Here is a 15973-nt window from a genome sequence, read left to right on the forward strand (position 1 = left end):
CCTTTGTATTTGTAACCCCAACACTCATCACAGTGCACGGTCCATAGGAAGTTCAATAAAAGCTTTTCGTTATTGCATTAGTTAAACATATACATGTTGTCTTCAGCAATGGACCATAAGGTGCCAGAGACAAGGTGCTACTTAATGTTTTGTGTTTGAACGTGTAGCCTTTAGCACAGCGTTTGGCTAAGACTGTGTGCTTAGTAAATCATTCTTGATTGGTTATTGATGAATTGCCAAGAGGCTGAGATAAGGAAAAATTTCCCCCATTAAGAACTATTGAAAAGCAGGAGACCACACATTTCCTGTCCCCGGAGATAATCAGAAGATGGATGATGAATGACCACTTGGGAGCCATGTTACAGAAGGAATTCCACACCAGACCAGCCTTGAGTTCCCAGGGGAGCTGTGACCCCCCACTCCCACCCCAAGACTTGTACATAGTGTGGGTAGAAACAAGGGACTAATAAATGAGTTAGGCAGACGACAGGAGAGAAATGAAAATGCCAGAGACACAAAAATGCATCCAAACCCCTTTAATACACTAGGAAGATAACTCCATTTACACAAATACCATTACAAAATCAAACACAAGCTGCTTTCAGGAGTCCTCAGGTGAGGGAGGAGACACTGATTCCTTCTATAACAACTTTGTGCACCGAGACAAAGTGATCGAAGGCTGATTTGATAATAAACCGCAAGTGAGTGGCGTAGCCATCCCGGAACTGTGGAAGACAAAGAGTCAGTGGGAGTTGCCACAGTGCTAGACTTACTTGTCCAATGATCTGATAACTAAAGATGGTGGCTGAGGATGGACATAGCACTGGCAGGCACTGCAAACTTCCCGCCCTTCTTAAAGATGACCCTTTAAAGACCTAGGCTGCCAGGAGGCCATGGGCAGGGGTGCATGCCAGCAGTAAATTGGTGACCGAGGACAGGCCACCCACACAGATCATCTGATTGACATCTAATGCTAAGGGCAGAATACATGGCAGGGCTTGGTTATAAGAAGAGGACCATGATAGAGGAAGGAGACCTGGGTTCAAGTCCTAGCTGATCCTGACTAGCTATGTGACCCTGGGTAAGACACGTGAATTCTCTGGGTCTATCTTACAGAGACAATGAGAAGAAAGCCCTATATAATAAGTGGGAATGATTAGGAAAACATACTGAGGCTGCCACTAAGAAACAATTTCCATCAGATGGTATCCTGTGAGACACCCTGGCATCTTTTCTGATCATGGTCCTAACTTGGGCAGAGATGCCAAGAATGTGCTGGCCTCCTCAATCCAGGCATGTTCCCTGAAGCACGGTGGGAAACAAGCCCCACGAAATGACCACAGCAAAAAGAGGAATGGATGCCTCTCCAGAGCTTTAGGGTGCACAGACATCAGTCCATCTGAACCCCAGGGGTCACTATTAGCTACATTTTACACATGAGGACACGAGGTTACCCAGGGTCACACAGCTACCAAGTGCCAAGGATGGGATTCCAGCCTAGCTCTCCCTAATCCCAAGAGCAGAATGCTGGCTCTGAAGAGCCCTTGCTGCTGCCCTGCCAAGTCCCGAGAAAAGCTTTAGGTGGGCTTTCCAAGGCCATAACGGGGTCCTGTAACTGGTCGGGGCATGCAGGTGCTTACCATAAACTCCTCTGTCTGAAGCTGCCCCTCAACGTGTACCAGGTCTACAAGAGAAGTTCAACGGCACAGAGTTAGAAAGCTGGCCACCCCATACCCATGGCTAATCAAGGTCATCAAGGTCAGGGACAGACTGCCATCTGGGCATGAGGAGGAAGCTACTGATCCAGGCAGGATCTAACCAGCAACCCTGACTAAAGCCCAGGACATGCCTCCTTTTGCCTCCTTTTAGATCTATGTTCTTCAGGCCAAAACCTGATCATCCCATCACCACCAAGTCAATTTTTTAAAATCAAAGATGATCCAGATGAAAAGAAAGTGCCCAGACCTGCCAGAGCTCCCTCTCACTGTGCCCTTTCTGCTGACCACTGGACAAAGGAACAAACCCAGTTCCTGCACAGGGGAATTTTCAAGATGAGCCTGATTTGGGTTTCCAAAACTGCCTATGATCCTTTGTGATCTCTTTTCCTTGGGGACTGTTTTTAAACTTCACTTGGGGTATTTTAAAAGTTTAATCTGAATGTGTTAATTCAAGATATCCAACAGGTAGACTCCTGTAGAAAAGCAAGCACATTAAATATGCTACTGAAGAGACTTATGGGCATTTCTAGAACAAGGGAATGTCAGAGCTGGGAGGGACCTAAGAACCCAGAATGCTGGAGTAGGGAGAGTCCCTAGAACAGACTGTCAAAGTTGGGACAGAGAGAGAGAAGGAGCTTAGAACCTAAATGCCAGAACTGACACCGAATGCCAGAGTTAAGAAGAAACTCAGGGCAGAGAATGTCCTTTGAGTCAAATGACTGGGGCTGACGGAGGACCATGGTTGTCATTCAATCCAGCTCCCTCATTTTACAGCTGAAGAAGAGACTAGAACCTGGACCTACTCATTCTGAAATCTCTTTCCATTATACCAGGCAGGGTCTTCCCACCACCTGAACCCATAATAAGGTAGGGGGGGCATCAGAAGAAACGCATCTTCATCACTTTTCACCCAGCCTGGGAGTGCAAGGACAGAAAGTAACGACTGACTTCTCACAATCCATGCAATGCACTCACCTCTTTCCACCCACCGTTCAAAGTCGACCGGTTCCTTGGCATTGCTTTTCTCAATTCTTATACTCCGCACTAACATTGCAAAGAGACCAGAGGTGGCATCAACGGTTTGTCGGCTCCCATCACTCTCCCCTCCCTCCACCAACTATGACAACTCCCATGTCCTGAGGGCCCAGACCCTGCAGCATCAGCAGTGCTCTGCTCCATGCCTGGGACAAGCCTCCACCTAAAGAGAACCCCAGGAGTCTGTTAGGGTCAATGACAGAACCAGATTCGTGAGTGGAGGGGGTGATGGGTCCTCCTCTTTACTGCCCCTAAGAATCCTTAGTAACCAGGAGGCCCTATTCCTCAAACAGGATGTCACCTTTACAGATGACAAAGAACTCCCCCCAAAAACCGTCAGGTGAGCAGTGTAAGTGCTGCTTCTGGTCTTGATCCGTGACTTCATCCATGCAGGGTCCTCCCCTCTTAGTCTTTGGTTAAATGACTTACCCAGGGTCATACACAGTCAGCACATATCAGAGGCAGGGTTCTTACCATGCTGCCTTACCCACAGAAGGCCAAAGGCGGCCCAGAGGAGAAATTATTTGCCCCAGGTCACACAGGAAACAGGTATCAGAGGAAGTTCTATGTCCATTCTCCCTGACTTTAAAGCACACGCTGCCTCTCTTGTATATGAGGGTACTCATGGTACCTCAAGCAGGGAAGGGAAGCTGTGGCAGACCTCAGGACATGGGATCTTGGGGAGAAGCTAGCAGGGAGAGCCAAGAGGTATGGATGCCAGGTTGACCTCAGGGGAGCTAGAGGGAGGGGGTGCTAGTAAATGTCTAATGACCCACCCTGAGGCACCCTACCCAAGGACACTTTTCTCCATCACTTTCTTAAGTTCACACAATCAACAGAACATTGAATGGGGCCCTGGGGTATGGTGGTTCACTGATTTGAGTTGGGGCACATTCACCTGGGGCACCCTTGGTGGGAGTGGAAGCTGGGCAGTGGAGGGGCAGGCCCCTGCTTCTGCCCTTCAGAGGGAGAGGCTGGCACTGGGTGGGAGTCTAGCCCAGGTAGGTGAGAGAGGGTGGAAAAACAAGATCTAACAGGAGACTTGAGCCAACCTCTGGAGCCAGAGGAGGCTCCAGGCCCCTCTAACTAGGAATTCTGGGCTCTCTGAATGTCTGCTCATTAAATAAATACTAGTAAAATGTTTCTGAAAAACCCAAACTCAACTTGGGAGGAAGCAAAAGCCAAGGAAGCAAGCATTGCCTTGGTGGGCCTGGGCATGGTGCTAGAGAAGGACACATCCTCACAACCTTGGGATGCCCACAAATCAAGGCTTTGGATGGAGAGGCCCTTCTTGGGAGTCATTCCCTTTCCTTTCCTTCCTCGACCTACCGGACCCTCACTTTCATCCTTTGGGAATCTCATTTACTCTCATCATATCAATGATCCCTCGGGGGACAATCTTCCAAACTACCTCTGGAGCCCAAATGCCCAACTTTCTGATGCCTACAGAAACAACTCATCATTTAGCAACTTTCCCCCAAACCCAATTCTCCTCCTCCTAAAGCCCCCATTTCTCTCTGGGGCCCCACATTCTTTCACCTCACTTTCCAGACCTTGGGGCCCCAGAGGATGCAGTTTGGCCTGGAGGGGCAGAAACAGCTGGAACAAGGGATGATCCAGGGTCACAGCCTCTCTCTCCCCTCTGCCCCCCCACACCCAAAGGAATTCCACAGATCCCCACAAGCTTCCCTGCCTAGCTGCATTCCCTTCGGATGAGCTCCCATGAGAACAAAAGGCTGGCCCCAGAGGTCAGAGCACTCCAGAGTAAACGAGTCAGGCTCTCCACTTTAAACAGGAATTTGGTGCTGATGTCAAATGAATCCACAGCAAAAATGTTGTGGATTCAGGCTCTGGCAAACTGACTATGTTTTTGAGTAAGGTCTCTTGCCAAACACCTTCACAGAGCGGGCTGGGTGGAACGTGGAACTTCCTGTGTCTTGGAAGGGGCTTGGCCTTCTTGGTTGGACAGAAGGCCTAACTGGGTTGGGAACCATTCAGCAGAGCTCCTCCCTGCCACCCCCACCCTGCCCTGGGCAGGCAGGAAGCTCATCTCTGCCCTGGACTGAGGGACAGCAGACCCTCCCCCTTACCCAAGTAGCACTGGAGGGAGAGTCTTTCAATCTTCACGTGTTTGTGAAAACAAATAATAAACTCCTGGGGGAACATCCCCGTGGTGGTCCAGAACGTGGTTGAATTCCTAGAGAAAAGGGAGTTGGCTTTGTTCAAAGGCCGAACAGGGCCAGAAAGGTCTATTTACCCTTTCTACAATTCAGTTCCAATCAATAACTATAAAGACAAACCACAAAATAACAGGACATATGACTGAGAAAACATTGCCCTGGGACAAAGGACATTCATATCCATCGTGGGAACCACACTGGGGCTTTTTGGTGAGTGGAATTCCTAGGAAGAAAACTCCCTTCACCAGTACAGACCACCCCCTCCACCTTCTCTTCCACTTAAAGTCTTGGAGAGCGACTTGAGCTCTTGAGGAGTGAAGCAACTGCCTGCAGAGGGAGCCTGGGAGAATCCCACTTTCTACCCATTATGATGCCCCTCAGGGGAGGTTTGCAGATTTTATTATCTCCACTTCATAAAGAAGCTGCAGCATGTGCAGCAGTTACACCCCAGCAAAATTATCTCCAAAAATGGGCTAACCCAGTTGAAGGTAATTGACAGGCCTCAAACCCATCAGTGAGTTAGGGGATGTCCCACTAAGCAAACACCTGAAGCGTTCCCCAGCTGAGTGGACAGATGAGGATGACTTGTTCCAATGGCCATGAAGGCAGCTGAAGCAGGTGTTCTGGGGCATTTACAGCTTGAACAAACATCGCAGGTGCCAAGGTCACCCACCACATCCCAGGCATTGCCCATCGCCAGTCATTCTGATTTCTGTCCTGCCACTGGACTCTGATGACCAGCAGAGGGTGCAGCTGAGGACTGTGAGTTTCTGCCCCACTTTAGGTGGTCCCCGTGATGTCACTGGTCATCTTCAGAATGAAGGATAAACAACCACAACCAAAGAGGCCCAGACTAGAACCCTGCTCCCCTAGGGATCTGTCCAGTCCCTCCCTTTAGCTCGTCTCATTCGGCTGCCCTTTATGAGTTGTAAGTAAAGTAGGTGCCAAGAACGTTAAGGAGTCCTTCCAGTACCTGCCTCACAAGGGTCAGTCAGTGACTAAGCCTCTGCCATGTGCCAGGCACAGCGCTCAGAAGTGAGGACCTGAAGAAAGAAGACAACAGGCTCCTGCCCTCAAGGAGCTCACAATTTATGCAACCTGAACCAGGTACAAATGAGACATAAACAGGATAAACTGAGGATAATAAACACTCACTGATCTGCACATCCCTCCCAGCCTCTAACCACCACCATTGTGCCATTTATACAGTGTTTTCACATGTAAGGCCTCAAAGCCAGAGTGGCCTGGGTTCAAGTCATGACTCTGACAGATACTGACTTGTGAGGCTGGGAAAGTCCTAACTTTTCAGTGATGTAGGAAGTTCTCTGAGACTATAAATGCAAGAAGGTCATGAGGCGCTTTGGTGGAGGTTGGTTCCTCACCAGATCCTGTACCAAGGGAGCAAGGGGTCCCACCCTTGTCCATCTCCATCCTGGGCCTCTCACCAGGCTGCCCACCTGTGGGTCCCTGTCCTGAAAACAGAACTCTGGACTTGACCTTGGCCTGAACCAGGCCCACTCTCTAGACACTCTGCCAGGCTGCCGCTCAAGTGCAGACTATCAAGGGTATTTCATGCAAAGGCTTTCCCCCCAAGGCACCTCTTCTCATTCTAATGGCAAGAACTTCATTACTGTGAACTCCTGGAGGGCCAGGACCAAGGGGTTTTTTTGCCTCCCTCTGTATCCCAAGTGCTTGGCCCAGGGCCTGGCACATTAGTAGGTGCTTAATAAATGCAAAGTGACTCACTGATTATCTGGAAGCTTTAAAATTCACATACAGCACTAGTTAATCCTTTCATAGTGCTTACTCTGTGCCAGGCACAGTGTAGAGGGCTTCACAATAATTATCTCACATCCCTCCAACAACCCTGGGAAGGAGGTGCTATTTTACAGATGGGGAAACTGAGACAAAGTTTCTATGACCAGCCCAGGGTCACACAACTGGTAAATATCTGAGGCCATATTTGAACTTCCTGATGTCTTCCTGGTGCCAGGCCCTGCACTTTATCCACTTTACTTTATCCAAAATAGTTTCCTCTCCATAACTGTAACCTCCCCTTGCCTCTAGTTTTTGACATTAAAAGCTTTGTTCATTAGGAATTTGTGTAGTGCTAAGTGTATGCTGCTGATCTAAACCAATTTTTTGCTCTCTGATTTCTGCATTTCTCAGAAGTTTGTGTTCCTGGTTTTTACCAGATACCCATTAAAGAACTTATTTTCTCAGGTGTGCTTACTAGCTTATTCCACTGATTTATTTTTCTGTCTTTCAAACCTAGTAACAGACGGTTCTTAATAATTACTGTTTTGGAGTCAAGTTTGAAATCCCCTATACTGAAACCTTCCATCCTTCCTATTTTTAACATTAGATCTCTTGATTCTTTGGGCCTCTTATGCAAATGAATTTTGTATTATTTTATTTCATTCTATAAAACAACTTTTGAGTAATTAGCATAACATTACAGTAGTCATTTTTATACACTGATATTGCTGAAACATAGACATTGGTTCTTGAATTACTTAGGTCTTTTTTCAGGACGACAGGATATAGATATATAGCTGCAAGGGATTTCAGAGGTCAACAAGTCCAAACTGAAGATCAGAGAAGTTAAGGGACTTGCCCAGAGTCACACAGTTAGCCAGTATCAGAGGTGGGATCTGAACCTAGATCTCATTGACTTCCAAGTTAGGCTGACTCTAGTAACGCTATTTTATTTTGTTGTTACTGTTTAGTTATCTGACTCCTTGTGACTCCATTTGGGGTTTGCCATATCTTCTCCAACTCATTTTACAGATGAGGAAACTGAGGTAAACACCATTAAGTGACTTGTCCAAGGTCACATAGCTGGTAAGTCTCTGAGGCCAGATTTGAACTCAGGAAGATGACTCCAGGCCCAGGTGCTCTGTGCATTACGGAATCACCTAGCTGCTTTTCTTCTTTTAATAAATAGCATATTACAAAAGTGTAAGATTGCATGAACCAGAAGCTGCAATTATCATTTTATGCTGCTCTGCTTAACTATTTTCAGAGAATTCTAATTGTGGTTTATGTGTTCGTTTTGCGGGGGCTTTGTCAAACAAAAATTTATCAGTTAACAATGGAGAGTTGCCCTTGATGAGTTCAATTTGCCAGATCCAGAACCACATTCAGTGAACTAAGAGAATTTGCAGGTGTGAGAGCTGAGCCCCCATCAGTGATCTCAGAAAGAACGAGGAGAATGGGCAAGAGACCACAGGACAAGAGAAGGACCAATGGCCCAATCTTCAAAAAGAGACAGATGAGAGTGGAGTCTGCCAACTACAAGCCAAAGAACCTGACTGTGATTCCTGGCAAAATCCAGAGGATACTATTGACCAGAGGGTTTGTGAGTATCTAGAAAAGGGAGCTACTTCTTTGTGTAGACATTGTTTCCTTCCAGTAGACCAGAAGCTCCCTGAGAACAGGAGCTGTTTCATCTCTGTCTTAGTAATCCTAGCACCTAGAAGGGGTGCCCTGCATACAGCAGGGACTTATTAAATACTGGCTGAATGAATGAATATGTGAGTAAAAGCAGTGGACATAAATAAAAGAGCCATCTGGCTTCATCAAGGACAGGACTCTCCCTTCCGCTGGCCCAGGCTGACAGGAAGGGCTCCAGGAAAAGCCCAGGGAGCCTGCCTAGGGATGGTCCTGTGTTAGAGCCCATTGCTAAAATACGAGAGACAATGGTCTTGGCTTCCATGTTGATCCCGGTCCAGCAGGTGGGGGGAAGGGAGCCCTCAGACCATCCCTTCTTTACACCAGAATAATACCATTTCCTTTTTCGACGAGGCAATTAGACTGATAGGTAAGAGGAATGTTAAAGATTATAGATACAGGTCTTGATTTTGGCAAAGAATCTGACAAAGTCTTTTCCAATATTCTTATGGATGGTGGAAGGTAAAACATATGATGAACTCCAAATACAGATTAAACATCCTTTTTTTTTTTACTTTTTAAAATTTTTTCTTGGTTTCTGTGTGTATGTTTTCTTTTGCAACACAGCTAATATGGAAATATGTTTTGAATGGCTTCACATATAAAACTGACATCAGATTGCTCTCCTTCTCAAGAATAGGTAGAGGGACTGGAAGGAGGGAAAGAATATGGAACTCAAAATTTTAAAAAACAAATGTTCAGTTTGTTTTAAAAGTGTAATTGGAAAATATTTAACAAAATAAATAAAAATATATTTTAAAAAAGACATAAACTAGATGAGCATAGTTAGGGGGCTCAGAAATCCCACAAACCAATGCTTTCCATGACCTGGACCTCATTTTTGTGCCTGGGCCTTGAAACTAGGTTCTCTCTTTCCGTCTGCCTAGTTTCCTTGGGGTTCTTAGCCATCGTGGTTCAGCCTCCACCCACAATTCCCCTTGTTGTTTCCTCTATTTTTCATGAAGACAAACCAAGAAATCATTGGTTGTTCTTCTTTTGGCAAATGTAGAAAGCTCTGGGCCATGGCAGAAAAAATGGAACCCTTCATTGTCACCATATCACAGACACAGTAGGCTTGTGGTCTGTTTACCAGACTCATCTGTTACACCCTTTGGATCGGGTGGTCTGCAGGAATTCTTCAGCTTCACTGGCCAGCTTCTACTCTCTGAGGGACAAGCATCAGAGAGCCCTCAAAATAACTAAGGGAAAAGTCATTTCTCCCTGGGTCTCAGTTTCATCTTCTGTGAAAGAAGAAGGTTGAATCTCAGCCTGGCTACTTTGTAACCTTGGGCACCAACCCTCTAGTATCTCTCCGCCTCAGCTACAAAGCTAACAGTAGCTAACATTTATAGTTTGCAAAATGCCTTTTCTCGCATGATCCTCAGAACCCTATGAAGTAAGTGGGACAGCAATGGTATGGTTCACGGCTCTCAAGTCTTAAAGTGCCATGTATAGCTCGGTGATTACCGTTATATTAATTGCAGGAGAGTCACCTGTGGGCCTCAGCTTCCTTTTCTGTAAAATCAAGGATGGAATGGAACTCAGCAGCGAGAAGGGGGGCATCCCGGAGGAATGCAAGGAAGAGAGGGGTCAGGGCTGCTCCACCCCTTTGAGGCCCAAGATCGGCTCAATTCTCTAGGGTCACCTTTGCTTACCAGGGGACGTGAGAGCAGGAAGGAGCACCCGGTGTAAGCCCTGCTCCTGAGCACTAGAAACACAACGGGCAGCGGGCTCTGAGTTCAAGTCCTGCCACTGACCCTGGGGGCCTGGGGGACCCTGGTTAGACCCCTCCTCCCCCGGCTCAGTTTTCCCCATATATGCGTGGGCCCTGGCTGCCTCCCTGGCTCCAGCACTCCAGGGCTGCGTGGCCCAGCCTGGCCTCAGTTTCCATCATGCGGGCCCGGCCTCCCTCCCTGCCCAGGCCTCCGTCAGTCCTCCCGGGGGCGCCTGCCCTGCGCCCCGGGCCTCACCCATCAATAATGTTCTCAGGCGGGTACTTCTCATCGCTGGACGTGGCCAAGATGACCTCGGTGCCCTCGGAGGCCAGGCACAGATCCACCACACGCATGGCGGCGCCAGGGGGAGGGGGGCTGCTGGCGCCGGAGGGGGGCAGTCGCCTGGCAAGCAGGGGGCGGCGCCAAAGCGAGGCCAGCGGGAAGGGAGGGCGGAGACGCGTTGCCTGGCAACTGGAGGCGGTGCCAGAAACCTGGAAGGCGGGGCAGGGGGCGTTGCCCAGCAACGGAGAGACCTCCAGCCCCAAACGGGAGGAGCGGCGTTACCTAGCGACGAGGGAGAGCTCCACGGGGAGCCGGTAGTCGGGGCTGGAGCCGCCTCGGAGGGATTCCGGCTGTGCCCGGAGCCTCCGCAGCGGCGTTCCGCCTCCTGCCCGCACCCTGGGTTTGAACTGATCTCTGCACTTCTCATGAATTTAATCACCATTGATAATGTTTAATATAAAATTTTGGAATAATCTCTTTGTTCTCTCTGAAGCAAACTGAGAGAATGCCTCTTCCTATGTCAGCAAAAGATAGCCAAAGCTGTCTCTGCATTCCTTGGGAGACCTTTAACCTATGACATATCTTGAATAATGGGACTTCCCTTTATATCTTATTATCTATAGACACATAATATGTTATGGCATATTAATGGTAAAGAAAAATAGGCATCCTGGGTTTCTATTGAACATTGTTTGCCCTTTCCTGCATCAGTTATCTGTTTGGGGCAGGAAGCCTGCCACTTAACTAGTGGTGGGATTTCCTTACCACCTGGGACATATGTTTACCCAGCCTGGAATCTCAAGACTTGAGTGACATTGCTTTGTTAATTGTCCTGTCTTACTGAATTTATGATTTGCTTAATTAGGAGAGTTTCTTTCTCATGGCAAAGTGTACTTAAGACAGATGATTTCTGTACTAGGTAGTCAGAGTCACCTCTGACTCCATAGCGCTGTGTAACTGTTTTCTTTATGGGGAATTGATTAATTAATTAAATCATAAAATGTATGCATTTAGCCTGTTGCCTTTTCTTGGTAAGTTTTCAGGTCAACACCATCTACGCTAATGATTCTCATCTCTCCCTCTCTGCATGCCTCCAGTCTCGTATCTCCAACTGCCTTTCAGACACCTTGAACTGCATGTCCCGTAAACCTCTTAAACTCAGCATGTCCTAAACTGGGCTCATTATGTTCCCCCCCCCCACCCCGCCCTCCCCTGCCTTTAAACTTGCCTATTACAACAGAGGCAACAGCATCCTCCCTTCCAGGCCCCCAGAGTCACAGCCTAGGAGTCAGTCTGGAGTCCTCTCTCCATCTCACTACCCCCTCCCCCCACCCCCAATCAAACTGTTGCCAAGGAAGGTCAATTTCACCGTTGCAACATCTCTTGAATATGCTCCCTTCTCTCTGACACTGCCCCCACCCCGGTGCAGGCCCCCATCATTCCACACCTGGACTACTGCAGTTCCTGCTAATGGATCTGCCTGCATCACCTCTCTCCCTGACTCCGTCCATCCTTCACTGTTTATCAAAGTGACCTTCCTAAAGTTTAAGTCTAACTATGTCACCCTCTCCTATTCAGTAAACTCCATTGATTTAATATCACCTCCAGGATCAAATTTAAAATCCGCTCTGGCATTCAAAGCCTTACCCTTCCAGTCTTCTTTTCATCTTACTCCCCTCTATACGCTCTGCAATTCAGGACCCTGGCCTCCGAAGTGTTCCACAAACCGTACCCTCCACCTCTCAGCTTCAGGTATTTTCCCTGGCTGTCACTCATGCCTGGAAAGCTCCCCCCACTACTCCCCTCATCTCTGCCTCCTGGCTCCCACTGGCTTCCTTCAATCTCAGCTAAAGTCTTCTACCTTTTACAGGAAGCCTCCCTCGGTTCTCCTTAATGCTAAGGCTTTTCCTGTGAAATTACTCCCAGTTTATCCTGTCTGTATCTTGTTTGTACGTAGTTGTTTTCATGTGTCTCCACTGTGAGCTCTTTGAGAATAGGGACTCTCTTTGCCTTTCTTTCTATCCCCAGCCTTTACTGTGACCTTGTCCATAAGTGTTTGCTTATTTAACTTGACTCTGAGTTATAGATTTAACCCCACATCACAATCACCATAGAGATGAAGATATTTCCCCAGAATCCATCTGCATTAATGCTGATAGCTTGGATATATTAGATTTCATATAGCAGTTAATATTGAAAGTAAGCTTAATAGTTGTTACAATAAATGGAGTACTAACATAACAATAATAGAAACTAGTCCTCAAATTACTGAAAAGTAAAGTTGAATTGTTTGCCTGGAGCAGAAATCGAGTTACTTCAGATAAATGCAGACTTTGTGGTTTTCAAGGTTGGCTGCTGTCTGATAGGCTTTCAATGTGACTTTTTTGATGTTCTCTTAACACTTGTATTGGGTGTCTGCTTTATTAGTTGACTATTGACCAAAGCAATTTACTTTTTGAAAAGAAAGTGGGATTTTTTTGTTATATTACAGTCAAGTTGCTGAAACCAGTTAAAATATTTTGATAGAGAAAGGATTGTCTGATAACTTAGGAGTTTCTTATTGTTTCAACATCTTTTTTCTTGTGATGACTAAGATGTTAGCTTGCTGTTCATTTATTTAGCACAAAGATTTTAGCAAAAAAAACCCTTTAAATCATTAACTTTCATTATTGATTGCTCATCCAAAGTAATGAACATAAAATACCCTGAATAAAATGTTGTGTCTAACAGCTGTTCAGTGGTGTGTTTTACCACCTTTTCTTCCAGCCTTCATCAGAAGCCTAATTTAGTATTGAGCCTTTTACAGTTTTGTGGGTAAAACACTTTAATTACCACTTTGTCAACTAGACTTTTAAATTCTCTTTATGGGTAATGTTGTAAGCTTTGAAACTTCTCAACAGAACTGTGCTATTCAAATCACAAGATTGTATTTTAGGTTTAGGGGATGATCTGTATAACATAGAAATCTGAAGGAAAGTGATAATAGGTGTTAAATTCAGAGGAGCTGAGAGGTTCAAGGCTCTTCCCTTTTTGAAAGAACATGGGCTGGCTCTAAATACTCCAGAGCTCATTATGGCTAACTTAACACCCCACCCCCTTCCCAGTTAAATTATGCTAATGCAATAAGCATTTTTCATAGGATCAGAGGTTTAGAGGCATCAGGGAACTCAAGTTAGTTACTAGGTTCAATCCAACCTGAGGAACAGTTTAGGTGACTCCAAGGTCATACAGAAAAGGAGGTGGAAGAGCAGAGTTTTCATTGACACACTGCAGCCAATTCACTCATATCTTTATGGGATACCTACTTTTCCCATTTCATTTCTTAAAAGTACTATATTTGTTTTCTTTTGAATAAATATTCCTTTGAAACTTAGAACATTTGCAATATGCTTAAAAGTGCACTTAGCTTTTCCCACACCACTTGAGTAATTAGACACAGGACAACACTTTTGACAGGTATGTTTATTATAGATATCAGCAGCAAGTCAACTGGATAGGGGCCACTAGGTGATGCAGTGGAGAGAGCACCAATGCAGGAGTCAGGAGGACCTGAGTTCAAATCTCATCTCACACACTTGACACTCACTAGCTGTGTGACCTTGGGCAAGTCACTTAACCCCAATTGCTTCATCCTGGGTCATCTCCAGTCATCCTGATGAATATCTGGTCACTGGATTCAGATGGCTGTGGAGGAGGTGAGGCTGGTGACCTGCACAACCCTCCCTCACTCAAAACAAAGTCAAGTGCAAGTCATGTCATTATTTCTCTGATGGCATGGTCTTCTTCAGCAACAAAGGTCAAACACACACTGGGGAATAGTCGGAGAATTTTCATGAAGAATTTAAGCAGAAAGATACTAGAAAGGAAAACGTCATCCTTTTTAGGACCACGTAGCCAGGGCCTCTAGATCAGGACATCCTACTCACCAGTGCCCAACTCAAAGAAGGGACTGAGGCCCTTAGATCCAAATGCTTTGACTGTGACTGAGGCTATGAATATGTGATGAGCTGATCACATTAGGTTAGATGAATTGCCCAGCTCTCCTGAAGAGCTGCTATACCTTCTCCTCTAATTTCAAGTTGGAGATGGAAACAATTACTTTGATTTCTCCCCATGAGAAAGAGTTAGAGAAGCTTGTAGTCTTTGAATGCCCTCGAACTGCTCCCTTTCCCCCTCTCATCTTTGTCTAATTACTGTTTATTCCCATTCTTATATTAAAAATTACCATTGTGTTGAGTATTTTATTGAAGGGTTTTCCAGAGTTGGTTCATATGAACCAACCCTTAAATTTTCACTGTGAGCATTTACACTTCAGAAATCGGCTTGACTGATTGTTTTATTGCTTGTCTAGACAAAAATATGATGGAGAGAATATTAATAAGCAGATTCAACTTAAAAGTATGTTGAATGCACATTTTTTCTTCTGGAGTCTTCTCTCTTGCTCCTCACTCAGCACCTTCACTCATCCATCACAGGGAGGAGTCATAGAGTGGAACCTCCTGATCCCAGGTAACCATGGGAGAGCTTGGCACCCTTCTTCTCCCTGAGTCCCTCCACTTTGCATCTGCTGCCCTGACTCCACTGAACAAGCTTCCATAGGGCAGAGACAAGGAACCGCTCAGTTTCCCATGTTATATATACTAAAATTCCAAATCCTTTTTAGTAATGAGTTAGTCCTTCCAATCCAATAAACATTGATTATGCACCTATGTGCCAGAGACTGTGCTGAACACTGGGGATATGATGCACAGATAGTCCCTACCCTCAAGGAACTTACAGTTTAAAGAGGGAGACAACACACAAAAAAAGACAGGAGAGGGAGACAATGAGACATGGAGGGTGGGGGGGTGGGGGTCAAAGGGGAAAGGGTGGCCATGGGAATAAGGTCATCTGGAGGACCTAGATCTCAGTGAATGCCAGAGGTGGAAAGAATGAGAAGAGGTTTAAGATAAAATGAAGTTTGTTACTTAATGGAGCAGGAATTTCAGAGGGCACAGCGGAAGCTAGGCAGATGTGGAGTGGGACTTTGAGGGTTCAGAATCACTGTGATAGAGAGTAGAAGGGGTGATGTCTATTAAACCATTGAGGAATGAATTCAAGGTGTGTCAGGGTTGGAGAGAGGTCTTTTGAGAGAAGCAGGTGATTAGACCTTTCCAAGTCTGCCCTTGAGATCCAGCTTCGTGGCCTCTGGCAGTGTTGCATCCTGTGAAGCCCTTCTCACACCTACCTAATTGCTGGACAGCGTTGGAGAAGGTATGGGAATGTGGACAGGGGCTAGCCTACTGCCAGAGAATGCAGGTGGAAAGTCTTATCCCTGGCTGCACCACCTGGACCTGGTTCTGGAGATGGCCCTCAGGCATCTTATTCTTAAAGTACCTGTCCAATACTGGACTCATGTTATACATACAGTACCTTTTTTTTTTTTTAACTCCCGTTTTGGGAAACCCTTGATGTGAGCCACAATCTGTCTCTGAGATGCAAGGGCTGGGATTTAATGAGCCAAAGAGAATGAGAAAAGGGGCCCTAATACTTAGGGGTCAAGTTCCCTTAAGACTGATCTTGGTGCAGACAGGAAGCCTGGATCCAAAAA

At 46.2% G+C, this 15973-nt stretch overlaps 1 protein-coding gene across 3 annotated transcripts; it reads right to left on the minus strand.

The window, feature by feature from the left end:
• Positions 1–521: 521 nt before the first annotated feature.
• On the minus strand, positions 522–10673 carry IFT25 (intraflagellar transport 25). 3 transcript variants are annotated; one of them, XM_072649525.1, is made up of 6 exons: positions 10357–10536; positions 5907–6031; positions 4844–4950; positions 2694–2762; positions 1641–1684; positions 522–725 (listed from the first exon to the last, which is right to left on the minus strand). In XM_072649525.1, exons 3-6 carry the CDS (start codon positions 4917–4919, stop codon positions 612–614), a joined length of 303 nt encoding a protein of 100 aa, XP_072505626.1. In that variant the 5' UTR covers positions 4920–4950; positions 5907–6031; positions 10357–10536; the 3' UTR covers positions 522–611. The 3 variants fall into 3 exon arrangements, with proteins under 3 accessions (XP_072505626.1, XP_072505627.1, XP_072505625.1); XM_072649526.1 differs by lacking the exon at positions 5907–6031 and adding an exon at positions 9854–9901 and having other exon boundaries at positions 10357–10530; XM_072649524.1 differs by lacking the exon at positions 5907–6031 and having other exon boundaries at positions 10357–10673.
• Between the last annotated feature and the right edge of the window lie 5300 nt (positions 10674–15973).

This window comes from Notamacropus eugenii, chromosome 2 (assembly GCF_028372415.1).
Source record: "Notamacropus eugenii isolate mMacEug1 chromosome 2, mMacEug1.pri_v2, whole genome shotgun sequence".
NCBI lineage: Eukaryota > Metazoa > Chordata > Mammalia > Diprotodontia > Macropodidae > Notamacropus > Notamacropus eugenii.

Bases quoted from the DNA above. Each gene is read 5' to 3' on its own strand.
- IFT25 (XM_072649524.1), bottom strand. From the start codon at position 10,454: ATGCGTGTGGTGGATCTGTGCCTGGCCTCCGAGGGCACCGAGGTCATC. The intron at 2,763-4,843 runs GTAAGGGGGAGG...TTGCAATGTTAG, and splicing joins CTCCCTCCAGTGCTACTTGG to TGCGGAGTATAAGAATTGAG. The intron at 1,685-2,693 runs GTGAGTGCATTG...CTTCTCTTGTAG, and splicing joins TGAACGGTGGGTGGAAAGAG to ACCTGGTACACGTTGAGGGG.